The 21,546-nt window shown below is 42.9% G+C and overlaps 1 protein-coding gene across 1 annotated transcript in view; it reads left to right on the forward strand.

Annotated features, from left to right (window-relative positions):
- wdr25 (WD repeat domain 25) overlaps positions 1 to 21,546 on the forward strand; it is a 40,284-nt gene that overhangs the window by 12,659 nt on the left and 6,079 nt on the right. The window contains exon 2 of the mRNA XM_061256497.1: positions 13,406 to 13,553. Within this exon, the coding sequence (XP_061112481.1) occupies positions 13,406 to 13,553 (148 nt within the window). The remainder of the gene's footprint in view (positions 1 to 13,405; positions 13,554 to 21,546) is intronic.

The following is a 21,546-nucleotide window of genomic DNA, read 5'->3' on the forward strand; positions in this document are numbered from 1 at the left end:
GAATTTTCTCTTCTTCTTTCTCAAACACGTAGTATCTAGCTAAATCACTTTAATCCCTTGTCAGTCCTAATTTACTGGACCGAGAGCCTATTTTGAAAAAGATCCAGTTCTTTGAAAACAGGGCGAGAGTGTGTGTATAATTGATATCCTATACTGTTACATTTATGTAAAAAGGCATTTTGTTAACATTTGATTGAGAGAACAAAGATACAGTCTAACTAAAGGATTTATCCAAAGGAAATGCTACCAAAAATCAATTTACAAGGCATTTCCTTTCTGCTAGATTATTGAGAGCACCTCAGAAGAACAGCTGGGTTGGTCCTCCAGTTAGAGGAGTTTCTTGTAAAGCTTCTCTAAGCTCGTAAATGTTCTTGTGAGAATGCCGTACTGGTTTTCGGCCATTTTGCACTGGTTTTCCTCCCATGCCAGTGCCCCCACAGTGAGTGTGAGGGGAGCTTATTCACATTTGGTCTGCTGGAGCCTCTTTCTGGCTCTTATCTGTAACCCTCAGCGCGCCCATCAAACAGAGACATAATTACAGGCTGCAAATGAAATTAAATGAACATGAAATAGAAAGCCTTCATTAGACATGACTGCAGCTGAGGGCTGGTAGGATGGAGGGCATTTGCATTGGCTTGATGATGGCGGATTTGGCCAGCTTCTTTGTTAGTGCTATTCAACTTTTACATCAAACAAGCAAAGGGAAAAGCAATGGAAAGAACAAATTCAGATTGTCACTTGTTAGGTGGACAATCTATGTCCTCAGCTTAGTTTCTAGTAAACAACTACTGTCATTTACGGTCCTGATAAACAACTAAATTAGCACAGGGTTATGCTGCTAATCTGTAAAACACACCAAGAGCAACACTGTTTTCTATTCTCAACCAAAGTGTGGCCACAAGCCGAGTATGCATTTTGGAGGTTGCTTTATGGCACAGCAGTTCAATTCAATTCAAATGTATTCGTATTGCGCAATGATACAATGCAAGATTCTCACAAAGCAGCTTTACAAAGAGAGCAGTATTACACCGTTTACACAGCGAAAATATCCCAGTTAATAACAATTTCTGGCAGGTACTGTGTAATGCTAGTTACACATGGCCACCGTACTGCTCTCCTCTGGTGGAAACCGATTCGTAAAGGTCAAGATAATATGTCACGGTGCTCCATAAATGACAGCATCTGCTACAGTAAGTGGTTGTAATGCAGTGTAATGTAGTGTTCCAACCTGGGACAGTCCAGAGAACAGGCCAGGCTTTGAGATGCTTCCATGTTTTGTCAGCAACATTCACCCCACATTCACCTCATAATGTGTGCCCCTCCTGACCAGCCCTTCAGGGCCGTGTGCGGTGAGACTGGAAGGGGAGAGGTCACAGCACTGCGTTGTCCCCTCCAGCACTCACTCACAGCCCTGACCAGTCAGCCGCTTGGCAGCGGGCCAGTTTTTGAGCCATGGGAGCTGAATGCCAAGGTTACCATATTTGCCAACCTCAGTTTTGGAGCCAATAACCTTGATGCCGATTGGCCTTCAATAACCTTCCTCATATCAGCTTGACGGTGCAGGAATAGCAACAGTAGGACTACAGACTGAGAACTTGATCGGCTTATGATAGGGACAGTTTTGGAGTTTTTTGTACATTTAGACCTACAGTACAGTCTATTGGTCTGACGTGCCCTCAAAATGTGCCTAAATTGAAATGCCTTCAAATGAACAGACATAATAATCTGGAGCACCTCGTTGGGACAAGCAAGGTATTAAATTAATGACAGTGAACGCTCTGGCTGTATTTGGCACTTGAGGTGAATTATCCAGAACTAATAAACACGTTCTATTTGAGTAAAAATGTGATTTTTATCAGTTACGCGACGCGGTCTTGTGTGAATATTGCATGGCAGGCTGTGCCTTTATCTCCAGATGGATTCTCATCATCACAAAGTTGTCCTGCAGCTTCTGTCCTACAGGTTCCTCTGTGGTAATCACGATGCTGCTCAGGGGATCTGGCTTTGTGCCCCGGGGAATGAATACCACATTTCTCTTTGCATTTATATTGCTTGATTTTATCCTCAAAAGCCAGTTACTCCGTGCATGCGAGGATTTGAAGAATATTTTAAAATGGGGAAAGTCAAAACACGTTGCTGCGTTGTTTTCACAAAGTGCATGCAGTTAAACCAGGCCAAAAATTATTATTGCCTGGAAATTACACTTGGTGTGTGTAGTTAAATCAACGGGGAATTTTATTGAAGGATTAAGATAAATCCTGCTAGTGCTGGCGGTTACATTTACTGCCCTGTCAAGGAAGCCTCATGGTTTCCATGATTTACTGACCTATTGCTGTTTTTTCATGTCAGCTTCAGGACAGCTAGGCCTAAATCATACTTTTTATAAATAGAATACTTAATTTTAAGAATTATGTATAGCCTGCTGGTGCCCCTGGATTCGAGAATTTTCTTGAAGTCTGAACCACAGTTCTTCAAATTAGTGCAGTGATTAGCAATGCTAACTGTGTAACCATTGTTTTTAATTGCTAATGTGATGATGGTCTAATTGTAATGTGCAACAAAGAACAAATTATGTACTTCAAAAAAGAAGAAGGATTGCAAGCTAAACTAAAATCTGTAGGAGAACTAATCTATGAATTTTCCCCATCGGGAGGCAGTGTTTACTTTGTAGATAGAACTACGTGACCGGCATTTCCAAGTAACTTACAGCCACAGTACAGCTCTTCTGTTGTTATTGGCTACCAAAGTAGTTGTCATTGTATTTGTAAACATTCTAAATGGGTTAGCTAAATGTGAATTAACCAGCATTCCTAGCACTATTTTATCCATTGCTATAATTCATTTTTTCAAATGTTTATTTTTCAGAACATATTTTATTGATGTTTTTCACTAGTATTAGAGTACATTAGAGTGTTTATATGATATTATATGATATTATTATTATTCTAATCTTTGTAATCTAATTTAAATTAGTAAAATATACATTAATCATTGACAAAAATTGATAAAATGACATGTTGATGGTTTTTTTCCCCCACTATAATGATGGTGGCTTTAAAAAATATATATATTTATTTTTTTATTTTACTATAACTGTACTTCTGGCGATTAAGGTTTCACTGTTCCTTTCACACTTATCCTGTATATATTTCCATTTTGACCTGGCTCCAGATTTGTACTGCCTTTCCTTGTTTTACCATTCGGGGGCAGTGTTTCCATTTGACTGGTTTCCTAGTACTATTCCCAGTACTAATTTCTGGGTTTGAAGTGTATGAGGATAGACGTCAATTAGACCTACTGCTTTAATTTATCTCAGAGTTGTGTATGACTTGTTTTGCAATTGCTAAAGAATTCCTCACTAAGTCAAGGAAAATCTTCCTTGCTGTTTAATTGGTTGAGTGAACATAAAGAATTCCCTGACAACAAATTGCAGTCCTACACTGGAATGGCACACATAGCAGTCAGTGGTGGAGGGAGGGAGGGAGGGGCAAGGGGCTTCTGCACTATCTAATGCTGTTTCATCCTCAGAGCTGTGCGCTGTTCAATAACAGAGCACAGGCAGATGGTTGCCACACACTGACAGGTTGATGTTTTAACTCGTGCAGACAGGGGGCAGATGTGGACAGCCTAAACCGCACAGTCACATTTTGACCTCCACGTATGACAACTACCCACTCGATTTTGCTTCGGGCCCTGCGAAGAATAATATTCAGAAAGCCTTGAGGCCTTGGCATCATGCCCGAGGCCTCACTTCTGTCGCCAGTGGCCCCCTGTTGGGCATCCGCAAGACTAGCATGCTGATGTCTTTCACTACCTCACTGTAGTCCTGTTTCATTTGGAACAGATCTGAGAGATTCCCAAGCACTAACAATACAGACCTAGTCCTCTTGAGAGTCTAGGCTGTCGTGCTATGCTAAACTATTTACACTTATGCATTTAGCAGACACTCATATTCAGGCAGACAGATTAGTTTAATAAGTACAAACATTGACAGTAGCGCAATCAAAATAAAGCATGGAGCTCTGCTGGATGAAACCAGACTGTAATAAACAAATGCTCATACGTGAGTGCCATCATAAATGGGGAATAAATATATGGCTGTTGTAAAAGCACTATAATGTTAACCAAAGTACTTATGTTGTCAAGAACTGCCTCCAGCAAATCTTAAATGGGAGAAAGGCCAGTCTAGGTTTGTGGGACTAAGATACATTTTGAAGCCGTGACTTTTCAGTCTGACCACGTTGTGTTATAAGTTCAAAATGCGGTGGGGTCTATTTCTAGTCTGTAGTCTGAAAGGTGGATGTTAGATGGTACAAAGTTACCATCTAACATCCACAAAGGTAAAGCTTCATACTACATTTTGTTTTGCTGTTGGAGCCATTTAAAGTTTGCCGGATGTCTGCAAATTTCGAATGGCTCCACTGGCAAAACAAAGTGGAGTATGAAGCCCAGTTTTTCAGGAAGTCTATTTCTCATCATTGTCTACCAACACACAGAAAAAGAAAACAATCCAGGAGGCTGCTGTGGTTCATCCTCCTGGAGTTGCCATGGAATGGCGTAGGGGTGTTTTCAGCCTAACAGGGGGTGGCCTGTAGAGTAGTGGTTAAGGTACATGACTGGAACCCGCAAGGTCGGTGGTTTGATCCCCAGTGTAGCCACAATAAGATTCACACGGCCGTTGAGCCCTTGAGCAAGGCCCTTTACCCTGCATTGCTTCAGGGGAGGATTGTCTCCTGCTTAGTCGCTTTGGATAAAAGCATCAGCCAAATGACATGTAATGTAATGTAATGTGTTGTGAGTTAAATACATATGCTGGTCTATTTTTAGTCTGTTGTAGGATCTCTGAAAGGTTAATCTTCGTGGGTTTGTGGAACTTGAATGGGTGTTTTCAGCTGAACCAGATTGTAGTGTTAATTAAGAATGGGGGTGGTCTATTTTTGCTCTGGTTGGATTTGTGAAAGATGGCTCAGCCCATGAGGTGAAAGTGCCCACGCGGCAGTTATGGGATTAGCTATTGCTGTCACTGTCTTTTATGAACACATCTGATACCCTTGCTGGGGATAGAACAGGCACACATTTGAGTTTTGATGGAGTTTCTGCAATAGCTCCAGGCCTAAGACGCCATGCCGTTAAGCCAGCTGCTTATTCCGGTAAAAATATTGGCTCTGTATCAACAGCGATGACAGCTTGTGAGTCATTCCATAACAAGCTCATCTGTTGTTTTTGTTTTGCGAAAGACCTGTTCGGTTCCACAAAAAAAGTTTCACCTCTGTTCAGGACACCCCTCACTTCTGAAGATGAGACATTGAGAGCTGCCAGCACTGATTGGGTGAAGCAAACCTTCCAGACATTTCCTGAGAGAGTGATGGCCATTACCCAAAACAATTATTTTACTGCCAGTGCTTTGATTACTGACTTCTATTCTTCCTGTCTCCGCTTAATGAGTTTTTAATGGCTTTTATTTTTTGTCTGCGTGTGAAAGTGCGCTTACACACAGCTCATACGAGCACGTTTCAGAGGACTGGAAGCAGGTGTGTGAAGATTTATACAGGTTTCCTGGGAAGCCTCCTAGGCAGGACTCGGCTATAAATTTATCGCTGACTGCTGTAGCCTCAGATTGCACTGGACTGGAGATCCCTGAAATTTATTATGTAGAAACACCCTCTGTGGTCTTCACGGAGCTCGTGCCTCTCGAAAAGAGCAGGGGTGTTCCCCCATGTCCTGCTGAAATTCCCAATCCGCTCGTGTAATTGTCCCCCTGTACAATTGATGGATAATTCCTTGTGTCTCCACCTGAACTAATGTGTGGTTAATGTTCTGGTGCAAAGTGGCTGCTGAATATCACCCAGGTGGGGGCTGTACATCAATGGCTGTTGACAGGAAACACCCCCTCCCACACCCACACGCTCTTTGAACTACTGCAATCCTTGACAGATGCTATATAGACAAATTCATTATTGTTGTTTGATGTCTTTTTATTAACCTCATTTCGCCGCCACTGAATTCTGGTCATTATATTTGACATCCAATTGCATTGGGAGCTGCTAGGAACCAGAAGAGGTTAGACGGATGATAATGTAGATATCGGACTGGGTGACACATTATCCTGGAGGCACAGGTAGCCTTGTCTCATCGTTTGTAAAAAGCCCTGTGTAATTGAACCCTGAATATCCTGGGCCTCAGACTGCAGTAGTGCCTGTGACAGAGGGCAACCCCCCGGCATCTGTTTTCGTAATAAGCACGTCCGCAATCTGAGGCATCAAGAAGAACGGGGAACACACACTGGGCCAGCACTTCCAAAAAAACTCCCTGCTTCGGGAATGCTAGTCTGTATGTGCTCCAGGTGAATTAAGCCATTTAGAAACCAGCTGAAATCAAAATGAACGTTTTCCTCTATTTAATCAAGTCTTCATAAACCATAAACCATACAAACATGTATTAAAGTATATATTCCAAAAAATGTGTGAAATTGTAATACTTTTCAATGTATCTTCACACCAAAGTTTTTTTCAATCCACTTCCACCATCGTGTACCAGTGTGAATGTATGTTGATCCCTGAAATGTATCGAATGTACGATTTTATGTTCGCCTCCAATCAATATCCTTTTCACACAGCGACGGGCATCCTCATTTAATCCCTTCCATCCTTGTTTGATGTCAGAAAATTCCCCAGAAGCTATCGAGGAAGCTAGCGCTGTTCTAATTTCTGTTTAAGCTTCATCTCCGCAGACAGTCCGCTGAACTTGCTTGCTCTATACTTCATTTTCAGTTAACTAAGCTACTCCCTCTGCCGCACTTACACTGACCTTCAGGCGCAGATGAGAGTTAACACCACCCTTCCTCAAATTATTTTCATAAAGTGTGGGGTCTCAGATGGATTTGATTCTGAAAATGAATCTCATATCCCCGCATAATTAGCACTCAGTGGACGCGCTAATGGTGGAATTGCAGGCCTTCCCATATTGGGCTGAAGGGAGTTCTCCCCTTCTCACTGCGCAGCGGGTTTGAATAGAGACAGGAACCAGGCTGGGAGTGAATTTAATCGTGCTGTCATGTCACTCCTTTGGGTAACCTTTGGCCTCTGGGAGAGTTCACCTGAGGCCGTCAGTCCTCCATTAACTCCTGTCTTGGTGTGTCACGTTAACAAGTCTGGTACATTTTAGTAGGCTGTACCAGTGCGTGTATGGGCTCCTCTGTCTGGTATAAAATCTGAACTGTGTCAATATTGACTGTGGCCCCGGCTGCCCCACAGAGGAATGCGGGCTTGGCGTTAGCATCGCCCAGGGAGGGAAGGTTTCAGCCGCCTGGGATGATAGCATCTCGCTGTACTCGCTGACCGCCTTTTCAGCAGTGCATGAAATGCCTTTCTCTGACTCATGTCTTTCCGCAATCAGCTTGCAAACTGAGGCTTGAAAAGAACCGGTTATCTCTGCTCTCCTGAATCCATAGCGCAGGTATCTGCCTATGAATGTGATCTGGCATTGGGAAACAAAGGGGGCAAAGTACTTTTTTTTAAAAGTATTTTTCATGTACTTCCATCAGCTACTTGCTACAAGACGCCTGTTCGTGTTGTCAGACGGCTGTTGAAGTTTTAGCCGCAACTAGAAAAGTGTATCAGCTTTAGGCTGGCGCTTGCTGCTTTTGTTTTTGCTGTTGCCAGCAATCAGTGGTGCGGCTTGGATGACAGGTGTGACAGATTGCTGTGAAGTGATTTGTGGTAATGGCATCAATTTCTCATGACCAAGCAGGACTTTGACCAGGAAATCAAGCGTGGCCTCTGAAGCCAAGGACAAGAACAGCACCTCAGTGTGGCCTCCAGTCCTCACATGGGCTTTAATGAGCAACTCAAAAAGGCGGCCATTTTGTGCTGCGCTGCCAAATCTCAGTGCGATGGTGCTGTAATGAGCTGCTCTTTTCTCACTGCTGAAAGTGCGAAGCGGCGGGTCAGCCAAGGTTACAAAGAAAGAAAAAGCTAATAGGCATAGCTGGTCAAAAGTGTACAGGGAAAACAGGCAATTTATGTCCAACATGCCAACACTCTTAGCTGGGTGGTTTTTACCTTCGTGTCAAACACCTAAACTGGAGCTGAAATGGCGTGACTAGTTTGGCCTTTTTCTATCCACATTATTCAGACGAGGGAACATAGAGAGAGTTATATATGGAACTGGGGCAACGGTAAAGAGTGTCATGGCTGAGGATCCAACCTTGGCCGCACATGGGGTCTACTGTAAATGGAGAACTCGTAAATGTCCGTCCGATGAATACCCTGTATCAAGATGGTAGTAGCTGTGGGAGTATTCTTGAAGGTGTTGTACGTGTGTTTTGTTTGAATTTTATCGAATTTTATAATATTGTATCAAATTTTTTTGAGTATATGTTAGGAGGGTGCTCTTTAGGCTGGATGCCCTCGCTAATGTACTTACGCTCATGTTTTTATACGTTCGGACGTGATTACTGAATCACTGTGAGTCACCCCGTTCTCGCCACGGCTCTGTGCTAGCGTTTTCTCTCATTGTTCTCCGGTGCAGTAGACCTGGGCCTGCAGCGATGAGTCATTCCGCACAGATACCGCAGTGCTGCTTCCCCGCTACTCCCGAATCTCACCACCTTGAAGAGGTCAGAGAAAAAAAAGACTAAGTGCATTCTATTAGCCACCTTTGTGTCCCAGGTAGTCTCGGAAAAGGGTCTGCACTGAATGAGTATATTTGTCCCTGTTTGTGTGTGTGTGTAAGCGCGTGTTCGTGCGCACATACTTGTGTATTTGCGAGTAAGACAACCTACTTATACATGGGTACATATTTTAGTGTGCTACTTGGGCAGTGGGAGTTGAAGGCATAATCCTTGTCTCAGGGCACTTTTGTCAACTTGACAATGCAGCAAGTTCCTTCATCTGTCACCATAACAACCGACTTCTGGATTCCTACCCCTGTCAGCACCCAGTACTGTATAGCACCCGCTATTATCTCTAAAATAACACGGCTTCAGTACAATGCCTGAAAAGTATTGTCAATACAAAGCAAGTCTAGCTAATCTGAACCCTTTTTGTCTGAAATCCAAAGACTTGTTCATAGCCCTCTGGGCGGTCTGGTGCTGCCCACTCCTCAGGAGAACAGCATGAACACAATGTGGTTTAAAAACCTCAAGAAAAACATTCACAGCACCCCTCAATAACCCCTGGGTGTATAATATGTAATTAACGGCTGATTAACAGTGATAATATCCCTTCTCATTTAACATATCTTGCCATGGCACTGTGGGTCTCCACAGTGTGTACCACCTCAGGAGGAAGCTGCCATTTTGTAGCAGTTCTGTGTCTCATGCACAGAACTTGGGAATAATTGTACAAGTTTTTCTTCTTTATTGTTTTCGTGTTATTGCACATATATTGAGTCTGGACACAATATAATGTTTTTTTTCAGGGGTTCTGATGGTAACTAGGAATAAAGTTAACAGAAATATTTTGGGACGCAAGATTTTAAACCAAGTTTGTAATTATCTTACTTTTAATTAGTAAGATCATTACAAACTTACTTTAGTCCAGTTGTTTGAGTCGGATCAATTTTAACTATGTAGCTAGACTGTTACATGTATAGAAATGTACTTACTTTTCATGTCTGCCTGGTTGGCTCTAGTACTAAATAATTGTAATCGCCTAATACACAGATTAAATCCCACGTTAAAGCCAGGATGCATATACGATCACATACACATTGTAACTCATGTAAGAATAATATAAATTGGTGTCTATACATATTAAAATGCATTAATTTAATTCAATTATTGCCCAGCTAATCCTCAGAAGAAGTTGCTGGTTTGGCTACATTAAAGTCAGGCACATCAAGCGTATTTAAACTAAATAGCGATTCCACAGGAATGCACATATTAGTGAGCTCTATTCCTGCACAAAATACATTTATAAGAGCGCATGTCGACCTTGACACGATAGTGATTTAGAAACCAAGTTTAGGTCAGACATATTTTTGTTTGGGAAATGTATTACTGTCTTCGTTCTCCAGCACCTTCAGACACTAGTTCCCTCTCCAGGCGGAACTGTTGCCCTCGCTCCCCGTGTCTGCGATGGTATCATCCAGGGTGACTTGCAGAACAAACATTTTTTTAAAAACAAACTATCCATCACTATTTGGGTATTTTGCCAGTGCGAGTGAAGCACCTTGGCCTGAGACACAACGGCAGGGCTGCAGCAGCGCACACAGGGAGCTGACCGGCAGACTCCTGGTTCATTAACCGCTACCCTGCGCTTCCCCCTGCTCTTGGCTTCAGCTCCTCTGTGCATAAATCCTCCAGGCAGGATTGATTGTGCTGCGGGCCGGGTTTCAGACGTGTGGCGGCGTGTAATTGGCTGGGAGCTGAGTGATGTGCTGAGAGCGGTGTTGCATGTGTGGGACTCCCTGGCAACGGGCGCTGAGTCACACTTGTGATGGAGAGGAGAGGGCTGCCGTTCCGGCCCCCTGGAATCAGAGAGCAGCTGAAAGCCTGCCACTGAGAGTCCCTGCAGTCTGGTACCAGGGCAAAACTTCCCACACTGCCGCCTCTCACACAGCGGGGTCCTAACGCCTGTGTGTGTGTGTGTGTGTGTGTGTGTGTGTGTGTGTGTGTGTGTGTGTGTGTGTGTGTGTGTGTGTGTGTCTGTGTCTGTGTGTCTGTGTCTGTGTGTGGTGTGTGTTTGTGTGCGTGTGCGTGTGGTGTGTGTGTGTGTGCATGTGTGTGCGTACGTGTCCGCGTACATGTGCGTGTGTATGTGTGTGTTTGTGTGTGCGTGTGTGCTATTACAGAAATAGTGGGTGTCAGAATTCTTCCTACATGGGCCATAGTACAAAGGAGCTTCATTTGTTTCTCAATCTCTGTTCTCTGATTACTATCTTTAAAAAAATCTAAAGGCTATATTATGTTTAGTATATGCATGCACAGCATACATTTTCCAGCCATTATCCCCTTTGCTGGAACAAACTGACAACTTAAAATGACAACTGCCTACGTATGTCCCTCAACCGTAGTGCAGTAAAGATGAGTTTGACTGCTCTTTTTTCCTCCTTCTGAGGAAAATGTCATAGACGTTGAAACGTCAGTCATTTCCCCCTGTTTCGTCAAACGGCGTGTTTTGCTCAGAGCTCCCCTTTTGTTTCAGTATTCCTTCTTTCAGGCTAGTCCCTGTGAAGTTCTCTGGGTAAGGTGTCCTTATAGAATTTGTAGTGTATTTGTAGGTCATAGTTTCATGTGACAATGAAGTTAATATGTAATCTATACGGTTTCTCGACTTTTCTGAAAAAAATATTTAAAAAATAATAATAATTTAAGTTTAATGTACACTCACCGAGTACTTTATGAGGAACATTTTTACTTTATTACACCTACTAATTCATGCTATTATCTAATCAGTCAATTGTGTGGCAGCAGTGCAATGCATACAATCATGTAGATACGGGTCAGGAGCTTCAGTTAATGTTTATATCAACTATCAGAATGGGGAAAAGATTTGATCTAAGTAACTGACCGTTGGTGGCAGACAGGGTGGTTTGAGTATCTCAGAAACTGCTGATCTCCTGGGATTTTCATGACACTAGTCTCTTGAGTCAGCAAAGAATGGTGCAAAAAGCAAAAAAGAATCCAGTGAGCAGCAGTTCTGCAGACATTGTTAATGAGAGACCTCAGAGGAGAATGGCCAGACTGGTCAAAGGTGACAGTAACGCAAATAACCACACATTACAACAGTGGTATGCAGAAGAGCATCTCTGAACACACAATGCATCATAACTGGATGGATAGGCTACAGTAGTAGAAGTCTAATAAATAAGTCTGATAAATGCCTATTAAAGTGCTCGGTGAGTGTATGTTTTTCATTGTTTGTGTGCAATAAAGGATATACAGGCTTCACAATGTCCCACAAATACATGTCCTCCATACTTAATCATAAAGACAGCAAATGGAGGATCAGTGAGCCAATCAGACGCGTGGAAGTTGCTGCCAATTTGTAACGGTGTGTATGAATATTCACGAGTGCTCTGCTAAACATGTCAAGCGTATAGCGAGCACTTCTATCCCAAGGCTCTAATTAAGTGTATTTGCATAATACGTTTTTGCATAATATTTTTATCTACATATTCCATTTTAAGTGTCTTCAATGTTTTTGTTGCCTTTTGCTTGAGGATGGGGCTGGGAAATTATATGAAGCTAATAATAGTATTGGACCAAGACGAATACTATGAATTTGAGAGATGAAAACTGATGATGGAAATAATCTCTCATTACCGTTAATAAGCATGGGGAATTAAAGTGTTTAGTGCAATTACGAAAAAACATATTTAGGTTAAGCGTGAGACCTGACGTACTGCTTTTGTTTGTGTATCGCATAAAGGGAAAAAAGCTGGGCTTGTAACGGGAGGGCTGTAGACTCCAATCCCAGGTGATACACTGCCAGTCTTCACTTGCACCCTTGAGCTAGGTGCTTAACCTGAATTGCCTTAGTAAAGTATCTTGCTGCATTAATGCATAATACATAAAGTGAAAGATCTGCAACTCACGCCGGGTGAAAGCATCCACAAACTAAATATATGATGCAGTCCCTAGTCTCCACCCATCCCATACTGAATACTCCAGTGTTTTGTCAGAAATTTTAAATCTATCTACAAGCGTGCTTTCTGGACTTATAAAAGCCTTTCTCCCATTTTGTGAAATTATTGTCCTTGGTTTTCGCAAGCAATTGCAACACCCGCACGAGAGGAGAGATTCTCACTGGCATCAATTAGTTTGTAGAGACCTGGTCAGGAGGCAGGGGGCGCTTATGCTGCCAAAACCCAAGGAAACCTGTCTGGCTCTAGTTCTTCCGTAGAGTTGAGTTAGTTTGAGTCAGTACTCTGATTATCTGACAGCAGCGGGACCCATTTTGGCTCATCCCCCGAGGGCAGAGTGGGCTAGGCTTTCTTGTTTTATGACTGCATGAGGGCCCTTAGCTGCTGGTGTTAATGGTGACATTACAGCATTGCGCAGCAGCCTGCAGTTGTGGTTTTAAAAATAACTTCCACATTGTAGAAAAGCACATAGATCACACATCGCCAATATATTTTTTCTGCCTTTACAGCTGGTATTTTGTGCACGCACCTTTGATTTTTCTGACACAGAGAATGCACTTACTGTAGTTTTTACAATGTGTACTCTGTAAGAATCATAAGAACTACAGCAGTACAAAATACCGGCTGCTGCCTTATAAAAAGCTGTTTTTCTCCCTCAAAATGACTGACAGTACATGAATACCATATATGTGTGACCGTGTTTACATGCTATATTGATTGTTCTATTGGTATGTCACAATATACTGGAAAGCAGATGTGTCATAATGCAGAGGTCATGTGACCTTGCTGACTGTGGGCTGTGGTGTTTGTGTGGCAGGTCTGGGACGGTGCCGGCAGTGGGCGCTGCCTGAGGACGTGCTCCTCCCACAGTGGGGCAGTGAGGGATGCCTGCTGGAGTCAGTGTGGGCGGCGATTACTCACCGGCTCTTTCGACCACAAGGTGCACTTGACTGATGTGGAAACCGGTGAGTACCAGCTGTTTTTCTGTGAGGATTATCACAGCATTTTACTGCTCAGTCAGGTTTACATGTACACTCACTAAGCACTTTATTAGGTATTTATTAGACTTATTTTTTTTACTTATTGGTTTATTTTTGCTGCTGGAGCCTATCCACTTGCTGGTTTGACGTGTTGTGAGTTCAGAGATGCTTTTCATACATACCACTGTTGTGATGTGTGGTTATTTGTGTTACGGTCAGCTTTGACCAGTCTGGCCCTTCTCCTCTGACCTTTATGCATTGTACTGCTGCCGCACAATTGGCTGATTAGATAATCTTAGGAATAAGTAGGTGTACCTAATAAAGTGCTCAGTGAGTGTATATTCAGATTTTGATCATTATGGCACCATGCCACACCTGCAGTCTTTCTTGAAAGGTCTTGTATAAAAGTTTCCCACATTTTGAGTATACATTTACTGGTTCACCTGTAGTAGTGAGGAAACATCAGTGAAGTTAAGGGTCAGTAATACTTTCAGAAATCTCTGAATGTAAGCGCTAAAATGCCATAGTTGCATAATTTTTCTTATAATATTTCCCAAAAAAGTGAACATGAATCACCATACATAATTCAAGGTCTTTTTTAACTGCAGTAATAAACCATGAATACCAAGAAGTCTGTGTGATGTTGTTTGTGGAATTAATTGTCAAGGGACAAATTCAAGTTCAAGAGACAACCAGGGAATATTCCAAAACTGTAAAATGGGATTGCTCTTTATGAGTAGAGCCATGCTAAACACAAAAATATTAACAATTGAATTTTCTAAATCGTTATAACACATTTTATAACATTTATTTTTAACATTTCATTGATATCTTTATTTATTTATTTTTATACATTGTGCATTGCCATACATTTTTTGTGTGTGTCATGATACTGCTGTCATGATGTATGATGTGTATGAATGTACTGTGGCAGTGTGCATATGACAGATTGCCCTCTGACCTCAGGGAATATGTCCCCCTTGGAACTAATTTCAGACTTTAGCCTATATGTGTATATGGCTCCATCGGTGGACTTTGTAATTTATGTTACGATGGAGATTGAAAATTCATGAGTCTGATTAGCAAGTATGTTGCATATTTGGGCCTCAGGACGCACATAAACGCACACACACACACACACACACACACACACACTCATACGGAACAGTACTTACCTAAGCTTCACCTGTAATATATTTCTGCTGTGGCTGTCAGTTGTACCTCCTTGATTTTGTGCCAATGTACAGTAACTCAGAAACAAGTTAAAAATTGAATTCAATAAAATTCTTGTCAAACATATGCATTCATGTTTCTGCTGAGCTTGCCTTAAAAATGAATCTGCAAACTTTTAAAATAATGTATTCAAGATAATACTGCTGAGGACAGTTTATTTTTGCAAGTATGTGGAGTAACCTACTTTGCTGGAGTCCTTTCGTAATGCTGGATTTCTTTACCTTCTCCATCTCAATTGTGTTGCTGTGTCCTTTTCCTGACATGCATCTCGACATTTCTCAATCAATCATTTTTTCTGTCAAATAAATCATTGCTGATTTACTGGTCACTCGTATACCTGCCCGGTTACAGATGATCAATGAACTGCAAATTGAATTGCGCAAATCCAATCTCATGCAAAGCTACTCTTTGCTTTCAGAACAGAGAGAAAAAATAAAACACGTGTGATTTACGCTCAGCTACTGGGGACGACGAAAAATAGCACTTCACCAAAAAAAACATTGTGTTTGTGGTGCCTTGTTTATAATTGGATTTCTATAAGCTGAGATACAGTGTGCCTCCTGGATGTATCGAGTAGGCTGAGGGAAACCTCACAGGCAGAACTTTTTGTCTCCACATGCACAGTTAAAACAAACATCTGTCTGTTCTATGAGTGTCTATTCTATCCATTTTTATTAAAGCTCCGTGGGGATTTTGAAGTTGCGTCTTCAAAACTTCCAGGTTTTTGGATAGTGTGCTCGGCACACAATTGAGAGGAAAACATAAGCGCTTTTGGGAAATACGCGAAAATGTAATATGGGGTGGTATGGCCGTGCAGTGAAAGAAGCAGCTGTTCGGTATGAGAAGCTGAGTTGCTCTCTGTCTATCGATCACACCGCTGGTCTGCATGCTGTATCTCTGGGACCAGCAACCATTGGGCGCTGAGCCTCCCTTCCCCGTACGGCTGTCGATTCTGCCAATACAGCCCACGGATAATTACTCTGCGAGCCCATTAAATATCCTGGCAGATCTGGGGAGGAAATCGATAAAGAATGTATCTCCGTGGGTGAAGCCAGCACACCCCCCTCTTCCCCCAATACCACCACCGCCAAATCCCATCCAGTGACTTAATCCAATTTTAATCTTGTCTGACAGTGACCACGAAACACGGTGACTCACGCCAATGCCCGTTCCCTCTGTCGCCAGCACCGTGGTCACCGCTTGTTTGAGGCTGTTTTTTTATTGAGCTCAAACAAGATCGCAGCAGCTCTTTCCTTTGGGGTTTCTGTGTGGACGTGGCTATACAGCCAGGGCAAGGCTACATTGCCCAGGGCTCCATCTTCTTTGAGAATGCAGACTGCCTGTTTGCACAGTTCCTGAGTACCAGCCAGTGACTCAGACTTCGCAGACGCAGCTCAATAAGCTTGAGCTATTACCCCCGTGCCTGCTACCAGTACGCTTGTACTGCACTGCATACTGCACGTCGGAAAACTCCAGATAAAGATACAGCCGCAATTGTGAAATCAGTGCCGCCATGTTCATCGTCCTCGGACTTGCCGCTCCTAAATTCATATACAGTCCCCTCCAAAAGGATTGGAACAGCAAGGTCAATTCCTTTCTTTTTGCTATACACTGAGTTTGAGGGCAAAATATGATCATGAGATTACAGATCTGAATTTCAGCTTTTATTTCCTGGTATTTCTATCTAGATTTGTTTGAGAATTCAGAACATATCACCTTTTGTATCACCCAATTTTTAAGTGAGCAAAAGCATTAGAACATGTGACTGACAGGTGTTTATTGTTGCCCAGATGTGTCCTGTTAGATTGATTGGTTAACAATAAATAGTTCTGAATGTCTACTCTTGGTTTTAGCCTTGGGTTTTGCCTGTGAAGATTGCATTTGTGTTAGAAAAGATGTAGCAACATTTGAGAAGAGAAAAGCAAGCCAGTTTGAAGCTTAGAAAAAGGGGGAGTCGATCAGAGTCATTGCACAAGCATTGGGGATAGCTTGTACAACAACTTGGAATGTCCTGAAAAAGAAAGAAACCACTGGCATACAACCGAGACATCGAACAGGTCGACCAAGGAAAGCAACAGCAGTTGATGACAGAAACATTATGAGAGCTGTGAAGAAAAACCCCAAAACATCAGTCAGTGACATCACAAACAATCTCCACAGGGTAGGGGTGAAGGTATCTCAATCAAGAATCAAGAAGAAGACCTAGAGAGCAGCAATATAGAGGCTATACCACAAGATGCAAACCACTCATCAGTAGTAAGAATTGGGTGGCAAGATTACAATTTGTGAAGAAGTACAGAGATGAGCCACAACATTTCTGGAACAAAGTTTTATGGACTGATGAGACCAAGATTAACCTCTACCAAAGTGTGGAGAAAAAAGGGATCTGCTCATCTCTGAGCGTATCTGTGAAGTACAGTGGAGGAAGTGTCATGGCTTGGCTTGCATGGCTGTTTCTGGAGTGGGCTCACTAATCTCTGTTGATTATGTAATTCATGATGGTAGCAGCAGGATGAATTCTACAAAGAAGTGTCCACAAACATTCTGTCTGCCAACTTATGGAGAAATGCGTCCAAACTAATTGGGAGGAACTTCATCATGCAGCAAGGTAATGACCCAAAACACACTGCCAACGTGACAAAGGACTTAATTTGGGAGATAAAGTGGAAGGTTTTTGACTGGCCAAGTCAATCACTAGACTTTAACCCAATTGATCATGCATTTCACCTCCTGAAGGGGAGATTGAAGGGACCCCTCCCAAAACAAACAACAACTCAAAGAGGCTGCAGTAAAAGCCTGGAAAAGCATCACAAAAGAAGAATGAGATAGTTTTAGGCTTGATGCAGTTATTGGAAGCCAGGGATATGCTACCAAATATTAAGTGTTATTTACTTTCATTTACAGCGTGCAGCGTGGAGCTAAGTGATGCACTGGTGTTTGGAGAATGGGCTCATAATCAGTAGATCTGCTGCTTCACTAGCTCTGGGCCATAGAGGAGGGCTGAGTGGGTTTGTGGTCAGGGCAGACTTCAGGCCCAGCTGCGGCTATAGCTCTCTTAGCTCAATCATCCGTCATCATACCCATCAGAGTCTCAGTTCTCACTCTGTGATCGCTGTACCATTCCCATTTGTCAATAGTTGCTGTTTGTCTAGCGCCATTTTTCCCCTCATGGCCTGTCGGCAAATCTTGAGAGGGATTCCGAGCTGGGGCGCAATGATATTCAGTGTAATACATTGTTTTGTTGTTTGTTCTTTATAAGGAATATGCCTTGGTAAGGTCATAGAGAGGCTGGAGGGGATGTAAAAAAGCAGGAAACTTGGCCTGAGCTCTCAAGGGCTTGGTTTCGATCAATGGCTGCTTCCCTGTCCAATACACTGAGGCCAAACTCACTCGGCCCTGTTATTGGGTTGCAGCGAGTGAGGGAGTGAGAGAGAGGACATTCCCTGTTTATTTTTGTGCCTATAAATCTTTGCTGTGGAATCTTCTGGATTCCGTATGCTTTGCTGTTACATGTACTTTCAAAATCGCCTGTTTTATCGTAGCTATGTTCTGTTGCTGCTTCTCCTTTGATTATGCAGACACAGTGGGTTATACAATGTCTGTCAGTGCCCATTGCACCTTCAGAAACAGTGTGGCTTGTAATTAGGCAGAATAGGGGCGCTTGGTTTTGGAGTGCTGTTTCCATTGTGTACTGTGCCTTATTCTCATCAAGGCCCGCACTGCGGATCAGAAGACTGAACACGAAAGAGAGTGATAGAGAGGGCAGTTAAGACTTCCTACAGATGCACGTGCTACTAGTAAGATCTGAAGACCTCCTTATCACTTCTCTTGGCTAAGCTAATTAAGTTTCTTAATTAAAATGTGAACAGGCTTATTAACTATGCAAGGAACTGTTTTCTCATCTGCTCCCTAAACATTAGCACTGTATCCAGATGATAGATTGCCACTTCTCCTTGTGAGACAATGGGGAAAAAACTATTTATACTGCACAGAAGGGACATTCCGACACAGACCCCTGCCGTTACCTACTGTAGACAGAATCGCCCTTCCACTGCTACTAGTGAGGGGTCGAATGGAGTGGATGAGGTCCCTGAATTGAAAAAAAAAATCAGCCTCCTTCTCTGTACAGTGCATTTTGCACCCAAATGACAGCAGTCTAAATGGAATTATTTGCTTGTTCATGGAATGAGCGCGTTTGCTTGACGGGGGCACTGCTGAGGTGTGTTCAAATTATTGTCCCCATAGGCACTAGCCGGTTGAGTGCCATCAACAGAAATTGCATCTCATCTCAGCACCCAAATGCACTGTAGTTCAGGTGAGCACTGTAGTCTGTTTCCCCTTTGTGTCTCTCATCTCACGGCTGCTCATGCCAGCAGCTTGTGTAAAAAAAACAACAAAAAAAACATTTGAGGCTCAAAAAAACAAAACATTGCTGTTAATTTCACATTCATAACCGATCCCGTACGGTGCTGCAGCCCGCACCTTTATTACATTTTTGTTTTTTTAATCAGCGAGTATCACACTGCTAGGGAAATTAGGTGCAGTTTTCTCATTTTCTTTGTCGTCAGCCGCAATCATGCAAGGTCCATCTCCTCTGGTTGCTTTGGCAATTGGAGTAGAGCGAGAACCTCAGAGTGTCAGTCTCACTGGGCTGGGGAGATATCTTTTTACATGGTAATTAAATTCATATCAGATGGTTGAGAAAATAATCTTCTCCGAGCAGTTTGAACGACCCCACCTGATGTAGACGGAGAGGAAGTGCACGTTGTGCGGTTGATAGAAGCGACTGAACTGGAGCGTGTATGGTAGTAAGCGCAGGAAGAAGCTGTTTATTCTTTATTAGATTACACAGTAAATGTGAAAACACGTTACAAAAGGTCAGCAGAAAAGAGGTTTAGGGTTATTTTCCTGAATCAGTGTTGCATGGCGCATGGCCAAAGGCGAGGGGTGCACTGCTGAAAGTGCGAGGTGCTGGTGAAAAATGGGCTGGCCAGGGCACCAATCAGAGTAGGCTGACACCGAAATGCACCAATAAGCTGCCCCAAAATTGCAATGCGCTGTTCAAACCAGCAACGACTCTCATTCCACTTCAGGGCACAGTGAGTCACAAAAATGGCTCGCAACACAGCATGCTGTGGCCTGAAAATACAGTACAGCCTTTATGGCAAGTCCATTGCATGAACTAAATATGCCTTTTATGTCTCTTGAAATGAAGATTAATGATGGAGGAGATATTAAGTGAGGTGTTGGTGTAGCTCTCCAAGAGGAACCCTTATTATAGGGCAGGAACAATTCAGTAGCAGTCTTGAGTGTGTCACTATCTGGAGTGTATCTATCTTCTGTGTATCACAGGAGGACTGGAGTGTATCACTGCTACAACTTCCAAATCTTATGCTGTACTGGGATGTATTAACTACACTGTGGGTCAAGCTTTTTATCAGCTCTGTTCTCTGTTGGGCTGGGAGAAAGCTAAGTACTGCTGCAATTAAATAACGTCCACCAGGAAGACAACGTTGCGCCAAGATGTTGTCATTTTTTGATAGTATCGCAAATAGGTTTGTTTTAATGAATTTTTTATCTGTGCTTATTTTCCGCTTCTGTTTGAGATAAAAACACTGCTTATGATTTTGAATCCATAAATTTAAAGACTCCGGATAGGAGGAAACGGCGAAGCTAATTCAGAAGATGAGCTCGCTGGCGATGTGCCAACAGTAAAAAACATCTTCCAGAGCTTTGATTGTTTTGCTTCATCGCCGTGGTTCTTGGCAGGATATTACGATAACGATTCAGTCGTGATGTGTTCTGATGTTCACAGTTCTTCTCACTCAAAAAAAAAGAAAATCCATTTAGGAACAGCCCACGTTTAACAGAGAACAATGCACGGTAGCTTCACCGCCTAATATTGAGACCCTTTTGTTTTTTTTGTTTTTTGTTTTTGTTTTTTTTAAATGCTTTTTCCCCACCTTTTTTCCTCCCAAATTTGAGATGTTCAATCAGATTTTATCGGTCGCCTTTGCTGCAACCTGCGCTATGGCTTAGGACAAGCACCAACAAGCCTGCTCTGATGTCAGCTGCCAGTTCTCATCACTCCTTACTTCACTAGCTGGGCTGGCACAGACTAGAGTGGAGGGGGGGAGAAACTTGTGCAGCTTAACAGCTTAACAGGAGGGAGTTCAGGCGTGTGATCAGCCAACGCGGGTCGCTGGTGCACGTTGAGCTTCCTGGGCCATGCGAGGCACAGGCGTGCGTCACCCTGCCAGGCTGCTGTCCTGTCAGAGCTGGTACCTCCGGATTCAGTGACAGACTTTTGGGCCTGTCCATGCTGGAACGGCCCCTTAGCTCTTTCAGTCCCAAACAGATCTGGGTTGAAGTAGTATTTGTTTTGGATTCAAATACTTTTCTGGGCTCTATTGATCTTGCCTGGTCCATTTGAGCCTGCACAGAGCAGCAGATGGGCAGGGTCTCCACTTTTGGAATAATTTCATTTGTTCCAATACACCAGGCAAGCTTAGTCGAATACAGAGAAGTATTTGAATCCAAAACAAATATTGAACTCGGGTCTGGTCCCAACTAAGAGTGCACTTAGTTGGGCCATGGGGCGACATTGGCTCAGGCAGTAAGAGCAGCCGTCTGGCTAACCCCTAAATGCTCCTGACGAGCTGGTTGGTGCCTTGCATGGCAGCCAATCGCTGTTGGTGTGTGAGTGTGTGTATGAATGGGTGAATAAGAAGCATCAATTGTACAG

This window comes from Conger conger, chromosome 1 (genome assembly GCF_963514075.1).
Source record: "Conger conger chromosome 1, fConCon1.1, whole genome shotgun sequence".
In the NCBI taxonomy this organism is placed as follows: Eukaryota; Metazoa; Chordata; class Actinopteri; order Anguilliformes; family Congridae; genus Conger; species Conger conger.